The sequence below is a fragment of the Odocoileus virginianus genome, chromosome 11, assembly GCF_023699985.2.
Source record: "Odocoileus virginianus isolate 20LAN1187 ecotype Illinois chromosome 11, Ovbor_1.2, whole genome shotgun sequence".
NCBI lineage: Eukaryota > Metazoa > Chordata > Mammalia > Artiodactyla > Cervidae > Odocoileus > Odocoileus virginianus.
Window position 1 is genome coordinate 45323730 of NC_069684.1, and position 12189 is coordinate 45335918.

The following is a 12189-nucleotide window of genomic DNA, read 5'->3' on the forward strand; positions in this document are numbered from 1 at the left end:
TGTTCCCATCATAACTCTTGCCCCTGCAATATGCAGGCTAAGTCTCTTAGTCATGTCTGACTTTTTGCGACCCTAGGGACAGTAGCCTACCAGGCTCCTTTGTCCATGGGATTCTCCTGGCAAGAATACTGGAGTGGGTTGCCATGCCCTCCTCCAGGGATCTTCCCTACCCAGGGTTCAAATCCTCATCTCTTATGTCCCCTGCATTGGCAGGCAAGTTCTTTACCACTAGCGCCACCTGGGAAGCCCAACTGTGGCCCCTCCCCCATCGCCCCACCCCCACCCCTGCCAGTAATTCCTGGGGAGCCTTGGCACAGGCAGGTGCATGCTGAGCACGCTACTCCAGCATGGGCACAACTGCTCTTCTCCTCTGAGAGGCCCCAGTCTGCCCAGTGGTGACAGGTCCTTGAGGAAATGGACCCTATACCTGAGGTCAGGATGGTGGCCCTGGCCTGGGCGCAGAGTAGCCTGGAAGTGTCCTTCCTTGTGGTCCCCGCCCTGTGAGGCAAGGGGAGCTCTGGGGCTTCGAGAGAAGGGATAGCTTGGCCTGGCTGCAGCTCCGCTGGGCACTGGGACAGTACTGTACAGACAGTGGGCACATCCTGGGGGTCTCTGGGAGAGGAGGGGATACCTGCCTGTCCTGGAGATGAGGTACAGGCAATGGGAATTGTTTAGTCGATTAGTCGTGTCCTACTCTTTGTGACCCTATGGACTGTAGCCTGCCAGGTTTCTCTGTCCATGGAATTTCCCAGCAAGAATATTGGAGTGGGGTGCCATTTCCTTGGAGAAGGCAGTGGCACCCCACTCCAGTCCTCTTGCCTGGAAAATCCCATAGACGGAGGAGCCTGGTAGGCTGCAGTCCATCGGGTCGCTACGAGTTGGACACGACTGAGCGACTTCACTTTCACTTTTCACTTTCACACATTGGAGTAGGAAATGGCAACCCACTCCAGTGTTCTTGCCATGAGAATCCCAGGGACGGGGGAGCCTGGTGGGCTGCTGTCTATGGGGTTGCACAGGCTCGGACACGACTGAAGCGACTCAGCAGCAGCAGCAGCCATTTCCTTCTTCAGGGGTCTTCTCTACCCAGGGGTTGAGCCCATGTCTCCTGTACTTCAGGTGGACTCCTTACCACTGAAGCACCTGGAAAGGCCAAACCTTAAAAAGGAACATCCAACTTAGGGACTGAGCTTGGAAAGCTGAAAGTTCCGCTCTCCTTCCTGCTGTATAAAACCTCTGCGTGGTTGGCAAGCTGTTGGCTTCTCCTTGCAGGAGGGGCTTCTGGCTGAAAGCTCCTCCACAGGTCCCTGAGGGCAGCCCTCCTCTCTCCTTTAATTACTCCACGCCTGGTAGAGGGGATGGCTCAAAACCAGGGGCCTAAACGGAACATGAAATTGCAAACTCTCAGAAGGACAACTATGCTGAGACCTGAACATTGAAAACAAGTCATTTCCAGCCCTTTGAGGACTTTGAGGAGTCCTAGTCCAGGCAGAGGGGGCCCACAGCTTGTAGGTGGAAGGAGCAGAAGGGTGTCTGGGGGCCGCTGACCCCAGAGGCTGGCGAGGGGGTGAGATCATCCAGAGGGCAGACCAGGAGGCCTGTGTCCACCTGAGGAGGCACCCCTTCAGGTGACCCTGCCACGACCAGCTCCCCCACCCTTCAGAGATCTCCCGTTGAGCTGCCTGTTCTCTCGGCTCTTTACCTGGGGTGGAATAAGGAGGCCACTGAGCAGGCCTCTCAGGCTCAGGCTTACCTTGCCTGCTTCCTCTGCCTCCAGGAGGAGGGCCACCTGCTTCCCCGGGTGCCTTCCTGCCTCCAAAAGCCCAGCTGCCTTTGTGTTAAGATGTCTTTTCTCTCCTCCAGCACATCCCGCCCACCGGCTCAAGCCTCTCCATCCCCAGCTCGCTCTCTTGCCACCTTGTGCTCAGCCAAGCCCCTGTCTAGGGTAATCACCTCTTCCCCGTGCCTGTAATCGGCTTCTGCCACAGCCTCCTACTGAAGGGAGGGGACACTTACCAGCTGCTGTGCCCCTCCTGGGCGCCTCTCCCATCTCCCAGCCTTCATCCTCACTCCCCTCACCCGTCAGTGTCCTCTGGCTCCGTGCCCTCAGCCTTGACAGGCGGCTGTTCCCCAAGACCCGGGCCTGGCTGTGTTTCCTCTTTCTGCAGCAGAGGTTCTTGGCCAGCAGGCGGTACAGTGGGCCCAGCCTACTCTAACTCTTGACATCATGAGAACTGTATCCCGAGGGTTGGTTGGTTTGCTGAGTCAACTCACTGGATTAACCAACCAGTAATGGTGGTTAAGAACACCTGTACTCGGCCAAACTTTGCCTCCATGCTCTACCACTTATTCCCTGCGTGACTTTGTGCAAGTTAATTGAGCCCTGTCATTTTCAGTTTTCTCATCTGTAGAATGGGATGATGGTCCTTTAACAAACTTGAACACCAGGCTTTCCCAGCACGTTCATGGCCTCACCTCTCGGTGGGTTTGATTGGCACAGCTAAAGATCCAGCCGGACCCTTCCTCAGACCCCACGCTGAATCCCTGCTGGGTGGGTGAGTGGGTGTCTCACAGGACCTCAGCCTGACCGTGCACCTCCTCCCATTCTCCTTTGGTAGATGGCAATGCCATTGTCTGAAGAACAGCATCCATATTTGTTAGTTTAGGTCAGAGCGTTACTGGGTCCAGCATTCCCTCCCTCTGAGCAGCCCACAGCCTCTGGTCAAGCCACACTGCCCGCCCTTGTCTTTGCAGCACCACCTCCCATGTGGAAGGCCCCGCCCTGGCCCCTGCCAGACCAACACCGTTCATCTTTGCACATCCCAACTTGCCAGCCGAGTGACCTTGAACTGGCCCTATTTCCTGCCCTATATCCAGGACTATATCCTGATATAGTGCTATATCCTATATCCTATCCAAGTAACTTTGGACTAGTTGTATACAACTCAGTTTCCTCATCCTTAAAGTGGGGATAACAACAGTTCCTGTTTCTTGAAGTTGTCACGAGCACTAAGAAGTTAATAAATGATAAGCACGTAGCAGACGTAAGCACTCAGTAGACGATGGTGATGACGATGGTCTTTCCTGAGCAGGCACAAGCCTTCCTGGGTCTCACACTTACCCTGTTAACCCTGTGCTTTTATGCCCTGGTGGTCCTCTCAGTGCGGCACCTGTTCTGTCTCCAAAGTTAGTAGGGAAACCCCTAAGGCAAGGAATTTTTTGTAACTCTTGACGTCATGAGAACTGTTTACCAAGGGTTGTTTGGTTTGCTGAGTTAACTCACTGAATTAACCAGCCTTTAATGGTGGTTAGGAACACCTGCACTCGGCCTAGCTTTGCCTCCGTAGCCTGCCATTTATTTGCTGTGTGACTTCGTGCAAGTTAATTGAACCTGTCAGTTTCAGTTTTCTCATCTGTAAAATGAGATGATAATCCTGGCCATACCTCTTAGGACTGTAGTGAGATTTAATGGAGGGATGAGCTCAGAGGCTCAGCAAATGTTAGCTGTTTTTAGTGGTGGTGGCTGCAGCTGTGATTGGATGAAGACATGAACTTAGGACAACAAAAATGAGAGCAGCAGCCACCACAGAAAATAAAAGATAGTGCATGTGCCAATAGGACACCCCAAGAAGTCTCTTCTAACTGACAGTAATAAAGCATTCGTGAATAGTGTAGGCTGGGTTGTACAGTGTTTGGGGAGAGCAGTTACAAAAAAGAACTATTCAATTAAAAAAAAAAATCTGTTTTCCCAATATTCAAAATAGCCCTTGAGAGGGCTACCATTGAAATATTAATATATTTCCTTAACGAAGTCCTTTTTATGTAAAATCTGGATTGTGGCTTTTTTTTTTTTTTTCCAACAAATGTGAGTTTGGGTTTTGTTGGTTTTACTTTTTCTGAGTTTGTGATTGACTTTATCGATGTAGTAAAGTGGCATGATAGAGGCTGACTGAAAAAAGAGGGAGCATATTTTTTAAAGGGCCTCCTTAGAGGAGTTCGAGTGGAGTCACAGTAAATCCATCCTTGGCTCTTCAGCTGTGAAGCTAGTGAGGCTTCAGCCTCCTGGAGGGAAGGCAGGACTTTCCCACAGGTCTTACTCCTTTTATCAGTTGTGCTTCTGCAGGAAGGAAGGTCTTCCCTGGTGGTTCAGTCAGTAAAGAGTCTGCCTGCAATGTGGGAGACCCACGTTCAATCCCTAGGTTGGGAAGATCCCCTGGAGAAGGAAATAGCAACCCACTCCTGTATTCTTGACTGGAGAATTCCACGGACAGAGGAGCCTGGTGGGCTACAGTCCTTGGGGTCACAAAGAGTTGGACACGACTGAGTGACCAACACTTTCACTTTCCTTCAGGAAAACCCTGGGCAACTGGTTTCATGCTGATGCAAGGCTCACAGCTGGGACTTGATTGACCTGGTCTAGGTGGGGCCTGAGCTCCTGGGTAACTGCTGCAGGGATCCAAGGCCCACAGTTTGCAGAACACGGCCAGCTGAGCCTCATCTAGGTTCTTCTGAGGGCTCCTTTGGAGGAGGGTCTAGGCAGGAACCAATCCCATTTCTGGCAGTGAATGGTGTGGCCAGCCCATGGCTGGCTGTTTATGCTGTGAAAACAGGCTTTGGCTGATCCCAGAGCCCTGGATCAGGCAGCCACTCTTTTCAGGAGCCCAAAACCGCACACCAAACCCAACTGTTAGCCCAAATATTATCTCATTGATCAATTCACAGAGCAAGGGACGTCATAGAAGGTGGCCACTCCTGGACCTTTCTTGACCTTAAGCCTTGATGGTATCATCTACTTGTCACATGTTTCTGTTTGATTTGTTCTAAGCAAACGTCACGCCAATGGGCTACTACCTCAGTAACTGTTAGTCTGTGGCGCTCTCTACACCTGAGACTTGATTGGAAGGGGAAAGTCACCTACACCTGGTGGGTTTACAGAGCTTCACTGCAAATGAGGATTTTTTTTGCTTGCCTGATTTAAATGTCAAAGCGTTAGATTGTTTGCTTCCTAAGGGAAAAGGCTGTTCTCAACATCTCTGTATCTTCAACAGTACCCACTCCAGGGCTAGAAAGCAGAGTCACTACTCAGATCAGCTGCTGGATGAGCCTGGGCATAGTTCCTCCCTTTCCCAGGCTCCCCACCTCCTGAAGCCACCTGGCCTGACTTCTCTGCTCCCTGGAATGTCCTTGCTTCTCCCAGCCTCTCCATGCTGAGGATGCTATAGAGGAAAACTTTGGTTTGGTCTGATGCCAATGGGGTAGTTTGGAGACTCTGTTCTCAGGGAAAATTCCTCCACATAAACAGCATGGTCAGTGGCAGTAGGGGCAGATTGGGCTTTCCAAAGTTGCAATGCCATGGGAACTTCTTTTTCTCTCCTCCCATATTAGGGGGAGAGTAATGGGTGCAAGGGAGGTGGGTATTGTAATTGATACAGTACAGATGCAATGAATGGCTGGACAGGACCAGACTGTCGCCCAGGCTCTGGGCAAGGGAGACCCTGAACCTGGTCCTAAAGTGAAGGTGGAAGTGTTAGTCACTCAGTCGTGTCTGACTCTCTGCGACCCCATTGACTGTAGCCTGCCAGGCTCCTCTGTCCATGGGATTCTCCAGGCAAGAATGCTGGAGTGGGTAGACATTCCCTTCTCCAGGGGATCTTCCCAACCCAGGGATCAAACCCAGGTCGCCTGCACTGCAGGTGGATTCTTTTCTGTCTGACCCACCAGGGAAGCCCAAACCTGGTCCTGTGTGCGTGCGTGCTAACTCGCTTCAGTCATGTCTGACTCTTTGCAATCCTATGGTCTGTAGCCCGCCAGGCTCCTCTGTCCATGGGATTCCCCAGGCAAGAATACTGACTAGAGTGGGTTGCCATGCCCTCCTCCAGGGGATCTTCCCAACCCAGGGATCAAACCCACATCTCTTACATCTCCTGCCTTGGCAGGTGGATTCTTTACCACTAACACCACCTGGAAAACCCCTTTTAAGTATTTTGTGTGTTAGTTGCTCAGTCATATCTGACTTTGTGACCCTATAGACTGCAGCCTGCCAGGCTCCTCTGTCCATGAGATTCTCCAGGCAAGAATACTGGAGTGGGTTGTCATTTCCTTCTCCAAAGGATCTTCATGACCCAGGGATCAAACCTGGGTCTCCTCCTTTGCAGGCAGTTTCTTTACCATCTGAGCCATCAGGGGAACCTGGTCCTAGGCAGCTACAAACACAGGAAGGAAGAACTAAGCCTTGTCCTTAGTCCTTGCTTTCTGCAGAAGCAGCCATGGGCAGGGGGTGGTGCATAGGCTTGTGGGCATGGTCAGAGCTGGCCTCTACCAGGAAAGCATGTTCAGTGCCTGCTAGACGCCTGCCCCAGTATCTCCAGTTCAGACCTCTCATCCTTGCAATGTAGAATTTGGAGGAGGGGTGGTAGAAAACCGGGTGTGACTGAAACCCGGAGCACGGAGTGTTCTTAGGAGAGTGCAGGGGTGTGGACTGGGGTGCAGTAAGTGTGCCTGGTGGGGCAGCTTGAACAGCCGCCTGGAGCTCGAGAAGAGGGCAGGTCAGGCAGTAGATGCCACCTGGAAAGTGAGGAGGGATGCAGGAGGCAGAGGAATCTGAGGCCAGCCTGTGAAGTACTGGACCACTGTTAGGTTTCCCAGGGTGCAGTTTTAGGTTTACCTGTCTCCAGATGCTGAGTCACTTTTAGCAAACAAGTCTGCCCACCGCTCCCTGAGTCCTGAATGTCTGTCCTCACAGATGTTCAGTTGTGCTCCAAGCTCCCCGCCCCCGCCCCCGCCCCCTCTCCACAAAATGCAGCCGTCGGAGAGCTTGAACTGAGGGCGGGTTGAGCCCAGTGTCTGCAAAACAGTCTTTGAATTTCTTGACTCAATGTGGGATATGTAGCCTGGAGTTTTCTTATGAAAATAGAACTTAATTTCACTGCTGGTGCTTTTGGTCCATGAGGACCGTGAGGAAGGGCATATGATCTACCCAACTTCTTCACAGACCCGTTCTTGGTAGTTGTTCAAGTCTAAATTTAATCCAAGGCCTACATTTCCACGGGTGAGTGTGCTACTGGTTGTAGGAAGCTGTCTTTGGACAAATGTGGATAATAGTTTGAGTGAATTAGCAAGTCTGGAGAGGAGAGTCCATCAGCAGAATGACAAATATAGGATCTTTAAAGACATCTGGTCAGCGATGCCGGAGCTCGTGATTGACTGAGTGATTAATAATGGAAAACCCTTAGTTCAGTGTTTCCGCCTTCCCTCACCCACATCCCCAGCCGGGGCCGGCCGTCTGCTCCAGCCTGCCAGAGACGTTTCCCCTGAACAATGGAGGCACTCAGGCCCCCTCATCTTTGAGCTCTGTGAGTTTAAGGTTTGAGTTTTTCTTCAGTTTTATCTGTGTGCTCCCTAAATAACAACTCACGGTAAAGACTCGCAATTCCCTTTCACATTTGATACAATTCCATTCCCCTGAAGAAGGGCGTCCAAGTGCATCTGACCTCCAGCTTGTTCACTGTCAGGAGCGTCCCTCCCACACCCAGAGCAGGGGAATACAGGGAGCAAGTGGAAATTTTTGTCCCCCAGTCCTCAGAACCCATCTCTAATTCTGGGGTGGATTTTTCTCCAGGCTGAAGCAGCTAGACAAGCACAGCCAGGCCACGGCCCAGCAGCTGGTGCAGCTCCTCAACAAGCAGAACCAGCTTCTGCTGGAGAGACAGAGCCTGTCGGAAGAGGTGGGACATCTGAGATCCCAGGTACCGTGCATGGCACCTCACCCACCAGAGAACACACTGGGGTGCACATGGTGTTTTCCTTATCCCTTTTTAAAAAATTTACTTTTAATGGGAGGATAATTGTTTTACAATATTGCTTTGGTTTCTGCCATAAATCGGCATGAATTAACCATAAGTATACATATGTATACTGGGCTTCCCTGGTGGCTCAGATGGTTAAAAAAAAAAAAAAAATCTGCGATGCAGGAGACCTGGGTTCAATCCCTGGGTTGGGAAGCCCCGCCCCGGAGGAGAGAATGGCTACCCACTCCAGTATTCTTGCCTGGAGAACTCCATGGACAGAGGAGCCTGGCAGGCTACAGTCCATGGGGTCGCAAAAGAGCTGGACACGATTGAGCGACTAACAAACTACACATATGTCCCTTCCCTCTTGAACCTTCCTCCTACCTCCCACCCCTTCCCACACCTCTAGGTTGTTACAGAACCTCCGTTTGAGTTCCCCAAGTCATCCAGCTGATTCCCACTGGCTATCTCTTTTACATGTGGTGGTGTATATGCTTCCATGCTACTCTCTCCATTTGTCTTACTAGGCTGAAATTCCCAGGGGTCACATGGGTTAGTGAATAAGCTGGGAGGGAGACCCTGAAGACTGTTCTGGGCACAGTGAAGGGAGGTGTGAGCCCTGAATCTGTCCTTTTTCGGGAGCTAAAGTTTGCACAGGAGAGCAGACCCACAGTGAAGCACCCAGCCAGACAGGGCAGCACCGTGAGGGCACCCCCGCTGAGGGGTGCAGGCAGTGGGAGAGTGGGGGGCTGCAGTGGTCAGGAGCCTTTCTGGAGGAGATTGGCTTTGAACTGCCCCTGGAGGGTGTGTGTAGTTTGAATTGGTGGAGGAAAGGCGTGCTCCCAACTAGGGGAGTCCTTGTGAACAGAATGTAGGAGTCTTGTTTTAAAACAGCTGGTAATTGAGCTAATGTCTGGAGTGCTTGCAGAGGGTGTGGGAATGTTACCTAGATAACACACATTAACTCCCCCTATCCTTGAACACACCTGCAAGATTGATTATTGTCTCTGTCTTACAGATAGGGAAACTGAGACTCAAACAAGCGCATATAGCTAGCAAGTAGGGACACTGAAAACGGAGCTGAAGTCTGACTCCGTGATCCAGACTTCCCCTGCTCAGGTTAGGTCTGTGGCCAGCAGCAGGGACAATGAAGTTGGAGGATGGAATGAAACCTTCTTTTCCTACATTGCTTCTCTTCCTGTCTAAGAGGCTGGGCTTTTTACCCCATTGAGTAGTCAGTTAGGATGAGGAGGTGGTCCATGGGCTGGCCGAGGCCTCAGTCTCTGATCAGGAGTGCGCCTGGGTGCTCCACAAGTGCCTGGGGGACGCCACCCAGCAAGTGCTCAGAATGATTAATGGGAAAAATGCATCTGGAAATGAAAATGATGAGAAGTCGTCTCATTCTATTTCCAAAATGACCACGAGCCCAAATACCCTTTCTGGGCATTACCTTACCCTTACCATACCATTTCTGGGCAGGGTATTGAGGAGCCACTGTCCTCTGAGAGATTTTTCCCACTCAGCCCACCAGACCCCTCTGCAGAGTCCTCAGTGGTTCCACAGAGAGTGAGTGAGCACCCCCAGGAACCAGCCCCTGAGCTCAGGCCCTGGGCTGGAGAAACACCTGCACTGCCTGCTCCCAGGAGGCTGCTCTGCACGCCCTACAGTCACACAGTCATCCAGGATGCTTGTCAACCTGTAAATAAAGGAACATGGGTCCCAGGGCCTCTCCTCACACACACCAGACAGCATCTCTGGGAGCAGGGCCCAGGAATCTGCATCTTAACAAGCTGTTTGGATAATTCTGGAAGACACTAGGGATTGAGAGCCTCTGAAAGTGTTGGGAGGCAGAAGGAACAGAGGATGAGCCCAGGGTGTATCCATGTCACTAGGGCCTGAACAAGTTGAAGTCTCTTCTAAGCCTCAGTGTCCACATCTGCAAAGTGGGTACCATACCAGCCTAACTCAGAGGGACGCTGGAAAATAAATGAGGGCAGCTGTGAGGTGCGTGGCAGGCTGTCTGGTATATTGCAGGCGGAAGAAATGTCAGGGTTTTTCTTTTCCTCTCTCTTCCTCAAACTGGAGAAGGTCCCGGGAGAAGCACAGGTCGGGCGGAGATCCTGTGGGGCAGCAGCCATGGAACGACGTGCACTCCTGTCACCCAGCTCCTCCGACGTGCCCAGGTACCTCATCCTGCACTTGTGTGGCCCAACCACGACCAGAACTCAGCTTTCTGGGCAGGTCCTCAAGGTGGGGTCGGGGGAGCACTGGGTGGCCCTCGAAGTGGGGGGCCTGGGTGGTGCCAGCCGAAGCTTGGGGCCATTGGGCCTCCAGGCAGCTGGCGGAACTCAGGGCATGAGTGGAGCTCCCAGCCGCTGAGAGCCGAGAAGGACTTCAGAATGTGGGTTGTGGAGAGTCTTGCACACAAGCTCCAAGCATGTGGCAGCCTCCTCTCCACTCTGGGCCAGATCGTTATCCTCTGGGGTTTGCCTTTTAACTCCCCATCTGCCTACCTTACAGTCCACTTAGACCTTAACACGGATCATCGATGCTTAGAAACCTCATCCGGGGCTTTAAAAAACCCAATAATTTCCAAATGGATTGTGAAATTTTTGTAAAATGTATTTTAAGAAGAGAAAAAAGATAAACCTAAAACCTCAAAATTCTTCAGAAAAATCAGCAAAGCTTTTTTTTCCCCCTTGCCTGAAGCAACAGAAATGATTTGACATCCTATGCTATCTGATACTGGCCCATCTGGCTCGTCTGTAAAGGGATCTTTTCAGATTCAGATACTACATTTGGAGTTATTTTAATTGTGGACATGACAAAGGAAATTTGGTCAAGAAAATGTTTGCTTTCAGTAGCAAGTACTGGTGTTCAAAGACAAGGCGGGAGCCCATGCAGGTTTCTACTCTCTAAATCAAAGTCCTACTCTTTGTACCCGAGTGTGGTGTTTAGACCTGTTTTTGCCCCAAAATAAACTTGAACTGTTGCGTTTAGCTTCCGATGAGGTCTTGAGGATGCTGTTTGTCCACAGCAGATATTCAGAGGGTACTTGCTGCCTCCTGAGGGTTCTGGAGTGACCAGACACACCAACTCCACACCCACCCTTCTCCCAGAGAGAGTCCTCTGGTTTATCTCTGGTTTCAGCGTGGATTAGCTAAAGGCTTCCATTTTCCCAGCCTGGATGAATTAAGCACAATAAGTTAATTTTGCACGTCAGCCTCTAAAAATCTCAATCCATTGAATTATCACAAGAGAATGGCTATTTTCTGGCCTGGGCAGCTGCTCTAAAGCTGAGTCACATCCCTCCAATTTGCTCCTATGCCTCGGTCCCGTGCTCTGAAGCAGATGACAAGTCCGGGTTGGCCTGTGGCCTCCGACAGGAAACATCTAGCCTATTCAGAAGGCTTTATTATTCTGAATTGTTTCTGCTTAACTTCTGAAACATGCACAACACGCCTGGCCAATGGTCACAGTCCTAACTGCCGCTGTGACATTTTCTGGCCGTGAGAGTTCCTATATCCCCTGAAAGGCTGCTGACCTGTGGTGGCCAGTCCAGCAAGAGCTAGGCCAGCCCTGTGGCTTACCCAATGGACGTGGTTCAGTCTGCTGATCACCAAGTTCAAGGCTGCTTTTCTGACTTGTTCTTAGTTTAGGACTGATGAAAAACAATAGCTTTATGAATCTCCTGCTTCACTCTTGGAGAAAAAAACTTCTGGAGAAATAGCTTTTGAAACATCATGAAATGCCATGTTAGTTCTCTGGGAGAAATAAGAGATGTGCAAACACTAACCCAGCTTTACACTGCAAACACGATTCTCTTCTGTTCTTTTCAGGGATAGTAGAGGGCTGGCTCTGTGGTAGTGCTTATGGTTGTTTGGGGGTGGAGGGGGGTGTCTAGTATGTGGAACTTGGGTCCCAGAGGAGTTCTGGCAAGGGCTGACAGCTGGGAGCTGGGTCAGAGGTCTGTGACCCAGGGCCTGGGGCTCTAACATCTGGCCAGGAAGGGTGGCTCCAGCTGGTAAGGAAATTAGAGTCTTTTCTTGGGGAGAATGGCATCTGAGAGATGGGAGAGGATGGAAATTATCTGTCCACTTAGAGGAAGTCATTTATACCAAGCTTATTTTATTTGTATCTCTCTCTGGTGGTGGGTATGGTTTCAGCCGATGCGCATTCTCTGATAGCTCTGTCCCAACAGACTGCTTGACTCCATCCTCAGCGTTCAGTCTGGGAGAGAGGTCTTTGTAGTCCCTTTAGATGTGTCACTTACACAGTTTAGAAAACAGCATCTGAAGCTGACTGATGGATGATTAATCAGTTGGCCCTATGACTTTTGAGCATTTTTGGCAGTGAATTTCCTTTCTAATTTGATTTAAACTTGTGTATGGATCCAGCAGAC

The 12189-nt window shown here is 50.9% G+C and overlaps 1 protein-coding gene across 10 annotated transcripts in view; it reads left to right on the top strand.

Moving 5' to 3' along the window:
* Positions 1–12189, top strand: part of SDCCAG8 (SHH signaling and ciliogenesis regulator SDCCAG8) — a 250106-nt gene that overhangs the window by 231871 nt on the left and 6046 nt on the right. For 5 of the 10 annotated variants that reach the window (XM_070474379.1, XM_070474381.1, XM_020905022.2 and 2 more), the window contains 2 exons: positions 7619–7745; positions 9873–9970. The exons of 1 other annotated variant lie outside the window; for it this stretch is intronic. In XM_070474379.1, the coding sequence (XP_070330480.1) occupies positions 7619–7745; positions 9873–9970 (225 nt within the window). The remainder of the gene's footprint in view (positions 1–7618; positions 7746–9872; positions 9971–12189) is intronic. 4 more of the 10 variants (XM_070474375.1, XM_070474376.1, XM_070474377.1 and 1 more) reach the window with 4 other exon arrangements.